General features: G+C 40.5%; 1 protein-coding gene across 3 annotated transcripts in view; it reads left to right on the top strand.

Annotated features, from left to right (window-relative positions):
- Window positions 1-13,095, top strand: part of UNC5C (unc-5 netrin receptor C) — a 393,124-nt gene that overhangs the window by 347,559 nt on the left and 32,470 nt on the right. For all 3 annotated transcript variants that reach the window (XM_054484519.2, XM_063663920.1, XM_054484518.2), the window contains 2 exons: window positions 7,850-8,018; window positions 11,725-11,958. In XM_054484519.2, coding sequence (XP_054340494.1) covers window positions 7,850-8,018; window positions 11,725-11,958 — 403 coding nt within the window. The remainder of the gene's footprint in view (window positions 1-7,849; window positions 8,019-11,724; window positions 11,959-13,095) is intronic.

Below are 13,095 nucleotides of genomic sequence, written 5' to 3'. Positions count from 1 at the left end.
GCACGGGCTGAAGCCGAAAGAGGTGTGCACTCACGTGCCTGCTCTTCCCATACTTTCCTTGGCAGCCGAACCAGGATAATTGTACATTTTAGATGAAAGAGAAAACAGAAAATTGATAAAGCTAGACACTTTTCTGCTTTTAGGGTTCTCTGCCTTTGACTATAATGAAAAGGAAACTATAAATCACTCCTTGCTATGCCTACCATCTGAAGTTAGGTGCAGAGGGAATTATTCTGTTGAATTTGGTGTGCATAAAAGAAGTTCTGTTTATAAAAATGAAACTAGGAAAACCTCAAGATCTCAAAAGAAAATATGCACTAGAGACCATGAACCAAGGAACAAACACAGGAGGATAACTGTTTCAGATAAACGAGAAGTCTTCTCTTCACTAGTTTTCTGTTATGAACCAGATGCATTTTTATTGTAAAACACAATGGCAAGAATGTGCTTTAGGATATAGTCATAATACAAAGCATCCCTGCTCTTCATCCAGCAAACTCTTAATTTCAGTTACTTCTCACTACGTTCTGCAAGCTGTGATGAGCTCCACTTTAAAGATGAAGAAACTGAGGCACAGGGGAATTGGGTTCCATAGCCAAGGTTTCACAGTTAGTACCTTAGCAAGGCAGAATTCAGACTCAGGCTTTTCTGATCACAAAGCGCTTTCTGCTTCCTAATGTGCCATCCTCCTCCATTGCACCAATGCACAAACCAAACCTCTGCCTATGTATTATGGTGCATTTTTGAATACACTTTCTATTGCTCACTAAAGATCCTTTCTATCCACACGTGATTTAAGACAGAACTTCTTTGGAAGAAGACTCTGTGAGGACATCAGGAGCTGTGATGTTACGATGCATTCGTAGGAAAATTCTGAGCATTTTTCTCCATTTTCCTTCTCTCTGATTCCTTTTATTGCATCCCAAACTGGGTATGTTTCCAGCTGGATGGTATCCAGCTGGTCATCTGCGGATGTGAATTGTCTGAAGGGAGGCGTGAACTTAATTACATGTGGCATAGTGAATGTGACAAGAGGGGTCTTATCATTACTGAATATGCTCTAAGCGAAAGAAGCGCAGGCTGGCAGCTGAACAGCCTGAATGAGCCACAGAGAAGGGACAAGCGGTCTCTGACCAAAGAGGGTGCAGAGCTGCAAGGCTGTGCTCAGGATTTCTACCTCTCCCATTTTACAGATCTCTGGAAAGGCGGGAAGCCTTTGTTTTCCTGGTGGATACAATTTCCACAATTAATGCTGCTAATATGGGCCTTTTTGCCTTGTTTCTAGTAGCAGTTTGCACATATGAACCCGACCTAGACTGAAATTTTGTCCTTTATTGATTCTTGTTGGAAAACAATTTGAATTGAAGATATGAAAGTTGATTTTCCCTTTTCTCTGCATTCTGTACTCACCTAGCAGTTTTATCAAAGGGTGAGGAAATCAATTTAGAAATTCCAAATACAAAGGTAAATAGAACACCTTTTTTGTAAATGTGGGGAGCCATGGAAAGTTTCTGAGCAGCTGAGTGACACAGGAATAGCAGCGCTTTTTAAAGATTGATCCGGTGACAGTGCATGGAATGCATCGGTGGAGGGAACAGAAGGACTCGCCCAGAAGGTTTGGTGCCTGGGTGGGCCCTGGCAGTAATGCAGGTGTGAGGAGAGAGGAGGAGGAGGAACCAGGCCGGAGGGTGAGCCAGGTCCCAGTCTGAGAGAATGGAGAGGGTATCGAGAGAATCTATTTCAGAAGAGAAAGTATTTCACAGCTGGCTAGAAGTGTTGCAAAGGAGGGGCAGAACACACAGAATAGATTCAAGAGTCAAGCCTGGGGCACTGTGAGAATTGTGAGAAAGGTGAGAAGCAGCAGTGGCTACAGGGGAGAGGACAGATTCCAGTTTGGATGCGTTCAGTGTGAGTGGGGATGTGGATTCCTGCTAGGGACGTGGAAGTGAAGTCACGGCAGGGAAGGAACCTCCAGCCGAGAAAATGCAGAAGCAGAAAGAACTGGGGAAAGAACTTTAAGAAATACTCCTATGAAGGTTTGGGTGTGATGAGAGAAACTAGATAGCACATGTAAGGATAAGGCAAATGAAGAGTTTGCATCTAGCACAGTACTTAACATATTACTGTGTTAGGAGTAGTGGCTCCTCAATGAATATTTCCTAATGAAAGTATGAAGGTTTGTAAGGGTAGGCAAACAAACCGTGGTATAAATAGGATCTCAAAAATCAAAGGTAAAGAGAGCTCCAAGATGGAGCCTCAACACGAGGCGTCATTAAAGTAAAAATGTAAAGAAAGAGGAAGAACAACAAAAAGATTATTAGATTTGTCAACTGTGGGACATTAGTGGTGTTCAGAACTTTTTTTTTTTAATTGGTGAAATCCCCTTATCAATGGTTTAAGATGTGAGATAGTAGTGTGGCAACTGACACTATCGTATATATCTATTAAATATAAATAATAAAGTAATGTGTGAGGATAGATAAGGGTCCAAAATTTCCTATGTAGATAATTGTATAGAGATAGATTTGCTTCTCATGTTATTTTTTGGCACTTTGTAAAATAGTAGTTGACATTATTCTGTCTCAAGGAAACGCAGTGATCTTTCTCCTTTTAGTGGAGTCCTTTCTCATTCATGAGCCTCAAGTTCCTCAGTTTGAAGGAAGAGCTATAAAAAGGCTAACAGTGGGAGTTAGTGAGTCCAGGTATATTTAAATCTTATCCTCATACTGTTCTTGACAATGTTCATTTATTGAAATCCTACTTAGAAAGAAATGCTTCAAGGTAGTTTATGAAAACACTTCTTCTCAATAAGAGAAATAAATTTAAATAAGTGGATAAAAAAGGTAAGAAAGTGGGGAAAATAAAGTTATAAAAGATAAGATAAAGTAGGCGAGCAGTTAGAATATAAAATAGTTGGTGTAATTCCCAGCACATTTGCTAGTACCAGGTCATGAATTTACTATTTCTAAGCCTTTCAAGAAGGGAATGTGTTAAGTCACAAGATTCGCATGTCCATGAGGAAAAAAATACGCTCAGAAGAAACTCAATTATTTTTCCTTTGGTTCCTCATAAAGAAGACATTTTGCTAATGCAGTGAACAGCATCCTTAAAAGAAAAACAGCAATGAGTTTCAAGGGCTGCTTCTACCAATCAGTATCCCTCAATGGAGGTAGATAAGCATAACGCTTATCAGTTCTGGCTTAATCCAGGGATAGATTTTGGCCTGTCTAGGGAAATGGTGGCACGCCCTTTGGAGTGGCTTTCATAAATATTATTTTTGCACAATTGAGCTTTTGATAGCAAGTGAGTTAGATATTCCCTGTCAGGTACCTAGAGTGCAAATATTTCAAGTTGCCAGTTATGTGTGAAGGCCTGTGCTTTAAAAGGCAGCTGAGCCTAGGGTGGGATTATCATCCTGAGGGACCAGATAAAAGACACGTCCATTACTAGAAGGCATCTCCTGTTCCCACAGAGGTGGATGGAGACAGATTCTTTCCTTGAGCCTGCTCTAGGAAACAGAAAAGAATAGCTTCGCAAGGACTTAAACCCACTCTAAGCAACCCAAAATACGGCATCGTGTGAAAGAAATTAAATGATTTGTGTTTGAAACCTACCTAGCTTTGCATCCTTAGGCAAGTGTGTTAATATCTGTAGATTTCAGTTTCCTCTTCTAGAAAAGAGGTAATAGACATACACTGCCTTACAGGTGTACCATGAGCAGCAAATGCAATGGCTTATGTGAAAGTTTTGTTAATTATGCACTCTTGATTAGAAGTTCTCCTCACTGATAATGACAAGCAAAGGATGAGAAAATATTTCTGACAGGAAACTGAAATTTCTCTCTGTGGGCTTTGTCCTAGAGGACTCAGCACCCATCCAGCATTTACTGGAATATTATCCTTGTTGGACTTTGGAAAACATTTAAAATTTTAATCATTGTTCTTTGCTGAAATTTCTACTTAATTGACGCATCTGCAGCTAATTTTTGCTCTATGTTCATTTCCATATCATCTGCAATTAATATTTACAGACTGCTTGAATTGCTTAGAAAACATATGAGACATAGAGAAGTCCTTCTCTGCAAAAACATGAATCCGAGATATTTATTTTCTGCTATTTTCTTCTATGTAATTTAATAGCTTCCTTTGTATAAAGGAAATGTGTTACACACTCTGACCTTAGTTTTCACATAGTTAAATCTTATCCTGCGTAACTCCTTCCATATATGCTCAGATATTTGCAATTTCAATGCTATTTCTCTCATCTTGAAAGCCTATAAGAGAATCTTATCATTATTTCTTCTTTTGTTTTTCATTCCCTGTTAAGAATTCCACTTCACCACTTCCCTATTCATTACATTCTTGCACCTCACTGGGTTAATAAATTCTTTTGACACCTACGGCCCCTCCTTCCTCCCTCCTTCCCTTGGTATCCCTCCTCCAAGAATGGTGCCCATCAATATTGCATGCCAGGGGTGTACTTGGAGAGTACAGGTCTGACAGCTCCCCAGCCCAGCAGGGAGTCTTCTCCCTTCTGTTCCAAGTCAGTGATGAGAAGGACCCCTCCTCCTTCCTGCCTCAAGCACTGGCTGCTAACACCAGACTGAGAGATAGATGTCTCCAATCCCCAACTATATTGCAAAGACCACTTGAAATAGATTCCACTCTAGTGTCCTTCCTTAAAAGTTTAACGTTCACTTCTCAAGGTACACTTGTAACTAGAAGGTAAGAGTTGTGCTCAGAAAAATGCAATCATTGGTTTTTTCCCCCTCCAGGATAGGAAAAAATAGAATTAAGCAATAATAAAGTCACTCCTTAAGGCAGATAGTATAGTATTAACTATGACACGGTGAAAGCAGAACTTGACTTGTGTTCTAAGAGAATGAATTTCAGACTGGAAGAAGGACAAACTGGGTTAAGAGAAAATGAAAATCAAGGTGGTAATGGGGATAGTAATGAGGTCTCAAGTTGCTCCCAATAACCTTATAGTTCCAAATTTAAGTACATTCCCAAGTACCTAAATAACTTTAGCTATAATGGAGGAAAGGGTATTGTTATTTAAAAAGAATGGAAATGCTATTAAAAGACTAAAAGTAGGTAAAATTTGTGTTGCTTTTCTAAATCGGAAGAAAGAAAAGCCATAAGTTGGTGAGATCCTAGTGCAATTTTGGAATAAGTGAGGAAGCAGTGATAGCCAAGAGTTATTAAGGGGAACATATGCCAAATTTTAATTGTGTTCTTAGAACTAATAGTCAACTGTGGAAGCTCTAAGATACAAACTTACTTGTGAGCTACCAAGTTAGCTGCTACAGTTTTATGCGTGCTGATAAAACACACAAGACTTGTGGATCAAAGACAACGGACAGCTTATTACCCACAGCGATAGCATTATACAGAGTACCATCATTTTTGTGCCAATTTTGTGAGCCCCATTTTAGAAATGGTGATGCAAAAATGTTCAGATGAAGTCTACACACTCAATGGTTGCATTCCAGAAAAGGATCTATGAGCTTAGGGAACCTGAGTCTTTTATAATGAGGAGTAGACATGCCTGCCATTTGCTCCAGAAGTAGACGTTGTCTTTATCTTTCAAGGTAATTGCTATACAAACATCCATGCGTAAACATGAGAAATCCATGGATAATTGTCTTCCAACAATATTAAAAATAATAACAACTGCTACCATTCATTGAGTGTTCAACGAGGGTACCCATAGATAAAAGCTAACTTCTGGAATATGTAATAAATAATATGTAAACCATAGAAAAAACTAGAGAAAAATCCATTTCAAGTGACCATTGCAATTATAAAGGAATTTGATGTGTCCCTTGTCATATATATGTGAATTCCATCAAAAGATGTGAACCGAACAATGTCCATTTTAATGGGTTTATATTTGGTGGAACTAAATAGCTCAAAATATTGATATCAGACTGGAAAGAGGTTCCAAATGGTGTCCTTGAAAAGGTCTCTGCCCTTGCCCTCTTCTTGTGTTGCAAAGTTATCAATGGTTAGAATGAGAACATAAATGGCAAGCATATCAGATTTAGGGAGGAGAAAAGACTGGAAGACATAGCCAATGTTTGGAGGGAAGATAGAGCATGAAGAAATAGATGACCGAAAATTTACCTTGAAACTATTAAGTTCAAAAGAAAAGCTAAATATAAATTTCTGTACATAGGTTTAAAAGCCATCATTACAATCATGGAACCAGACTTAGCCTAAGAACCACATCCTTAGACTTAGCCTAAGAGCCTTTCATGTTAGGAATACTTAGAGTGGTTAGCTTTAACCAATTTCTTAACTTCCTTGGAGCTTCAGTGCTTCATTTTATAAAGGAAATGCTTAACCATACTATCTCTATCTTCCCATGTAACTGGAGCCTGCTAAATAATATTCATAAGTAATTCCTTGATTGGGAATAATCAACAGCAACAATTTTGTAAGGCATGAATATAAACACAGATGGCAAATCAAAGAAAATACTCTCTCATACTGTCTATTTGAGTGTTGAGTTCAAGATGCCACCACTTTAACGAGGACCTGGAAAACAATGACAAGCATCCATATGAAAATGAAGATAGAAAGCCAAGGAGAGATCTAGAAACCATGCTATTCCAGCTGAGGTTGGAAACATTGAGGTTGTTTGGTCTGTAATAAAGAAGACTGTAGAGACATCATAATGATCTCCAAATATATGAAACAGTGTAGCATCGAAAGCAAATCAAGGATACATACAGAGAAATTTCAGGAAGTCAGGTTGTGCTCATTCTAAGTAAGAATATTTTGTAAATTTGAGTTTATAGTAAATGAGGTAACCTTTTAGCAGTAGTGGAACAATTCTGGATGTGTCTATAGCACTAACTATACGTCAGCCATGTTGTAGAGGGGTTCTGGCTGGATGGAAGGTGCTGCCCAATGACTTCCAAGGGCCCTTCTAAAATTCTCTGAGTCCATGATTTCAAAGCTATGCTATTCTGATTGAGTAGTTTGACTATTGTCGTTGAGAGGGCATTTATTTTCATCTCGGCACTAACTAGCACTTAGTTGTGAGACTTGGGGCAATCCACTCAACACCTTTTGAACTATATCTTCACAAATTTACTGATAGGCTAGGTTAATTTATCCATTTGCTTGTTGATTACAGTCCTGTTAGGGAAAAGATTGAAGGCAATTTTTATATATAAAAATAAAAAATCTGCATTTTTTAGGTTCTTTCTGCCCAGATTCTCTGAGCATGAACTATACAAGTAAAGAGATCTCATTTTAAGTTGCTGTATAAATACAGTTCTATATTATTTCTAGTCATATTTGAAAGAATGAATCTGCTGTACTAGCCTAAATTATTCCTGAAAGTCATTTGGACTAAGTTTAGTTCTAGAGTGTCCTCATTCTGAAATGATTTTTTAAAACTATTTTTCAAGTCAGGTCCTGAAACCACAAAAGTATTTAAAACCCTGTGAGACCAGTGGCAAGAATTATCAGAAAATCTGCTTATGTAACTTCATAGGGACTCTGTTCATTCTCATTCCATCTCGAAAGTGTCTGTACATAAATTTGGAGGAAGCTACCACAGAAAGACCAGTGTCGGAGGGAAGGGGATCAAAGAGATGCTGGCAAGTTTATTGTTATCATAAAGACTTCCAGTCCTGCAAGACCAAGGTCTTGGTATAGAGAGCATTTAATTCTGTATCACCTATTTCCTCTCCCCAACCCCCCAGAAAAAAAAAAAAAAAAAAAAAAAGAATTCCAGGAGAAAACTACTTGACCTGTTTGCATTCAGAACCTAAGTGCATAGTTCATGAATACAATGGAAATGTCACTGAAGCCATTCTCTGCTCTCCTCCTAGGCCACCCATGGATGACTCTCAGACACTTTTGACCCCTGTGGTGAGCTGTGGGCCCCCAGGAGCTCTGCTCACCCGCCCCGTCGTCCTCACTATGCATCACTGCGCAGACCCCAATACCGAGGACTGGAAAATACTGCTCAAGAACCAGGCAGCACAGGGACAGTGGGAGGTGAGCTGCTGTCGGGATAAAGATGCTATGCAAGAATAATCCACACAGATAAGCAGGAGCAATTATGGGAGGCCTTTTATTTATAAAGCAAAACATGAGTGGAATTTTAGCTCACCCTCAAAATGAGAGAGAAACAGGCAGGCAGACTAGTTCCTGAGTGTTATATCTTCTGATTGATAGGCACACAGAAAATGATGGTCACTCATTAGATAACTCATAGGAAAGGTGCACGTAAGAGTTGTAGACATGTTCCTTTCGGAATATAGATTATATATATGTCTATGTATATATATTGTGTATATGTGTATATATATAATATATACATATATATGTATATGGGGTGGCTCATGCCTGTAATCCCAGCACTTTGGGAGGCCAACGCAGGCGGATCATGAGGTCAGGAGTTTGAGACCAGCCTGGCCAACATGGAGAAATCCCATCTCTACTAAAAATAGAAAAATTAGCCGGGCGCAGTGGCGTGCACTTATAATCCCAGGTAGTCAGGCGGCTGAGGCAGGAGAACTGCTTGAACCCGGGAGGCAAAGGTTGCAGTGAGCCGAGATCGCACCACTGCACTCCAGCCTGGGCAACAGAGTGAGATTCCATCTCAAAAAAAAAAAAAAAAAGTATATGTATATATATGTATATAATTTGCAGGTACAGAAACATTGCAACTGGATCAGAAAATGTTAGGCACTTACTTGCAGACATGTACCTGGAATATAGTTCTTGTGAACTTAACCTTGGAAAACAGAAAGGGTGTGTCTCCAAAGCTCCACTAGAAGGAAGAAAATCTGCAGCATTCTGGCTGTCTGCGGCTGCTGTTATCATAACTTCTTAAGGACAATGCTTTAAACAAGTCTAGTTCTTTATATTAGAACCCTCCACTTAGCACCTATATTTCAGTAATATGTTTATCCAAAAATATTCAATAATTTTAAAACTATACTATACATTTATACTTGTATAAAATGTAAAACATATAAAATAGGAAGTTATAATATGCAAAGTATATATTATATGCTTTGTGATTACTTATGATAATTTTTTAGGAAAAAAATTCTTAGAAAAAATACACATGAAGATTCCAGCTCCTAATATTTTAAGAAAATATAGTATTAGATGTAGAAGAGTACCAGAGTATCCCTGGGATTCACTGGGATTTCCTTCCTATGGGCATGTTCTACTCTTGACCATATCAGGGGATCACTGCTTGCCGAAGCGTACATAATAAATAAATAAATATACTTTATGTTGAGTTAGGACCAGATTTAACCAGATCTAACTTTCATTCTATTTAAGCTTTACATGATGTATCTGAAAAACATCCTGTCTTAATCCGAAGTGATCCTAAATTATTTGCATGATTCTCTTCCTATTACCCTATCCATTTCTGGGTTTGAGTAGTAACAATAACAACGACATTAACAATAAACTGAGCAGATGAGGAAAGTAGAAGAGGACAGTCCTCATGAAAGCCCCCTTGTACTTGTGAGTGACTGGGACGTGGGCATCGTCTTTGGCCATGTCTTCTAGGAAGCTTTCTGTACCATGTCACCACTAGGGGATACCGGAGGCTTTCCTTTGTCCTGGAGAAAGCAGCTGCTTTCCAGGCGTCCTTTTGGGACTGGAATAAACCTGGAGGTTCTGAGCTTCTTTCTCTCTTTTCCTTTTTAGGGGCTTCCTCTGGGGGCATAGGTTCAGTAGAAGAAATTATTTCACTGATGCTATTAAAACACAGCTCTTATTACAGCTCAGATCATGTTGCAAGGCCTAATAAATAATAACCCAGGTGGCGACATCTTTCACATCTTTGTGTAGCCCTCTGAACTAAATGTATAACAAAGTGTTCATTCACTGTTTCAGCAAATGGTTGTGGGACACTCACCCTGAGCCAGGCCCACTGGAATACAGTGGGAAGCAAAGTCAACATGATTCCTGCCCCTGCAGAGAGACTGACTGACTCTTGTCTCTGACAGTGCAGAGACTGACTCATGCTCACGCGTGGATTTCTCCTGCCTGAAATTTTCTTTTAAATTTGAGTTAATTGAAAGTTGGAAGATTTCACATTAAAATCTGAACTTCCAGCCTGTCTTGGAACATGTGAGGCTTTGTCCATACTTGGCCTGCATTCCTGCATAGCAACCATAGGCCGAAGCCCAGCAGAGGCTGAGCTCTTTAGACAGGCGTGCGCTCTGGTTCGCCACAGTCTCCGTCATTCCTCCTTCTCTGGGGCCCTGCGTGCTTCACATGCCTCTGTTACCTGGTTGCCCCAGGATGCATTCGGAATCCCAACCCTTGGTTTTTGCATCCCATACGTGGTCTTTCAGCTGATATATTCTGTGGCCTGAACCATACAGATGAATCAAAACTTGGTTGAATTAGTAACTATATTTTAAAATAAAAATCATCACTTCCATTTATTTTTATTTCTTGCTAAATGTTTTCAGTGTCTGAAAGAGTAGACTGTTTAATGACACATAAAAACCCATCTCTTTAGACTGAAAATTTCACTGACTTGTCTCCTTCAATTTAGCTTCCAGCTTTACTCCCAGCTGCTGCCTTTAGAATTTCCCTGAGCTCCTTCTTGTGAGCTCACACGCCATCCCAGCCCACCCTGCCCTCATCCCAGCTCCCTGACACCAAGTCCCATGTCCTTGGCCCCTGGTCATCTAGGACTTGGGACAGCTGCCTGCTTGGCCAATCCTCTGCTCAGCCATCAGTCATCAGATGACGACTCAGGTACAACTGCTCACATGATCTAGGTTGAGTGTTTTCTGTTTAAACCTTTTTTGCAGCAAAATCCTGCTTTCACGTACACACACACACACACACACAATATGAAATCTTAAATATATAAAACGTTAAAAAGTTGTGGCTGGGCGTGGTGGCTCACACCTGTAATCCCAGCACTTTGGGAGGCCAAGGCGAGTGGGTCGCTTGAGCTCAGGAGTTTGAGGCCAGCCTGGCAACATGGTGAAACCCCATCTCTACCAAAAAAATTTAGCCAGGTGTGGTTGCACACACCTGTGGTCCCAGCTACTTGGGAGGCTGAGGTTGGGGGATTGCTTGGGCCTGGGGGATGGAGGTTGCAGTGGGCTGAGATCTTGCCACTGAACTCCAACCTGGGCAATAGAGTGAGACCCTGTTTCAATTGATAAATTAAATAAATAAATAAATAAATAAATAAATAAATAAATAAATAAAAGAAGCATACTGACCCAACAACAACAACAAAAAAGTAACAGAGAAATGTATCTTACGTGTCATGGAATTTGTCAGGTCTTGCTTTTCTTAGAATCTGACAGCCAAGATTACTTAGTAAAAGCAGTGTATTTCTTTAGGAAGAAACTGTCAGGTGAGTTTTGAAAGAATATAGTAGAATTGCATATTAATATATTATTGCCCAGTTTCTTAATTTATCTAATTCTTTTCACATGTACAGATTTTTAGGGAAAATATAGATTCTTAGAAGATCAAAAAATGCAAACTGAAGGACATCTAAATAAAGAATATTCTCAGTGTAAAGACAATGGTAGAAAGAGATACAATGATGAAGAACTCAAGTAGACAGACTATAAAACCTGAGAGAGAAAAAAGACCAAGTAAAGGATAGGCCCTGCTCTACCCACCATTCACCACCATCCGTGGTGGCCGGCATGCGTCCTGGGTGGCTTAGCCGTGGCCCTTCCCTCTTGTCCCCCAGGATGTGGTGGTGGTCGGGGAGGAAAACTTCACCACCCCCTGCTACATTCAGCTGGACGCAGAGGCCTGCCACATCCTCACAGAGAACCTCAGCACCTACGCCCTGGTAGGACATTCCACCACCAAAGCGGCTGCGAAGCGCCTCAAGCTGGCTATCTTTGGGCCCCTGTGCTGCTCCTCGCTGGAGTACAGCATCCGAGTCTACTGTCTGGATGACACCCAGGATGCCCTGAAGGTAAGTCCCTCCCACCTAGCCTGCCCTCTTCACCTCCACCTGGAAGCCAAGGTTTTGCACGGCTGTGCACACTTGGAGACATGGCTGTGTGTGTGCACCCAAGTGTGTGGACACATGTGTTTGGCCCCAAAGGATGCAGTTAAAAAAGATAGCTATTTCTCTGAGGCCATGCTGATATATGAGCTGTTTACACTGATTCCTCCCAAGGGCTACTTTGTTTACCTTCCTTGATTTCTTTTAATGAAAAATTTAGAAGAATTTGGCAACGAGACCCGTGGATGGTAAATAATCTGCTTCCATGTTTATCTCAGCTGCGTTCTTCGTATAAAAGGAATTGGCATAATTGCTCACACTGTATGTTCCTCTGGTGTGCTGCTTCATTTATATGCTCTCCCATTCTTTTTATGAGGGCTGTGAGGGAGCGGGTTAGCATTTGACAACAGGCTGCTGCTTTGCAGAATAAATGAGCTTAATTCCTGGTGTGATTATTGCCATGCATTTTATCCCATTCGAAGCTTTAAGGGATATAGTAAGTGCCTTTGAAGAACTTATGATATAGAAGGAGGAATAAAAGAAGTATGCCAAGGTTGAGGAGGTAAGTCAGAAGGTGAGAAATGCCATAGTGGCTGACTTGCAAAGTGCTATATGGGAGCTCAGGAGATGGAGGCATCATTACTTTGAGGAAATCTGAAAAGGAGCTAATATTTGATGATTGGCCCTAATGGAGGATTGGGTTTTGACCAGCAATAGTGGAGGGAAAAATACAAGATTTCTAGATGGAGGGAACAGCGTGAATAAACACAGAAAAAAACAATAAATAAAGCCCTCGGCCAGGTGCGGTGGCTCACGCCTGTAATCCCAGCACTTTGGGAGGCTGAGGTGGGTGGATCACGAGGTCAGGAGATCAAGACCATCCTGGCTAACACGGCGAAACCCCATCTCTACTAAAAATACAAAAAAATTAGCCGGGCGTGGTGGCGGGCACCTGTAGTCCCAGCTACTCGGGAGGCTGAGGTGGGAGAATGGCATGAACCCGGGAGGCAGAGGTTGCAGTGAGCTGAAACCTCCTCACTGCATTCCAGCCTAGGTGACAGAGTGAAACTCCATCTAAAAAAAAAAGAAGACTCTCTGCAGGCA

This window comes from Pongo pygmaeus, chromosome 3 (genome assembly GCF_028885625.2).
Source record: "Pongo pygmaeus isolate AG05252 chromosome 3, NHGRI_mPonPyg2-v2.0_pri, whole genome shotgun sequence".
NCBI classification, from domain to species: Eukaryota; Metazoa; Chordata; class Mammalia; order Primates; family Hominidae; genus Pongo; species Pongo pygmaeus.
Note: the sequence above shows the minus strand (reverse complement) of the source record. Positions and strands in the feature narration are given on the sequence as shown.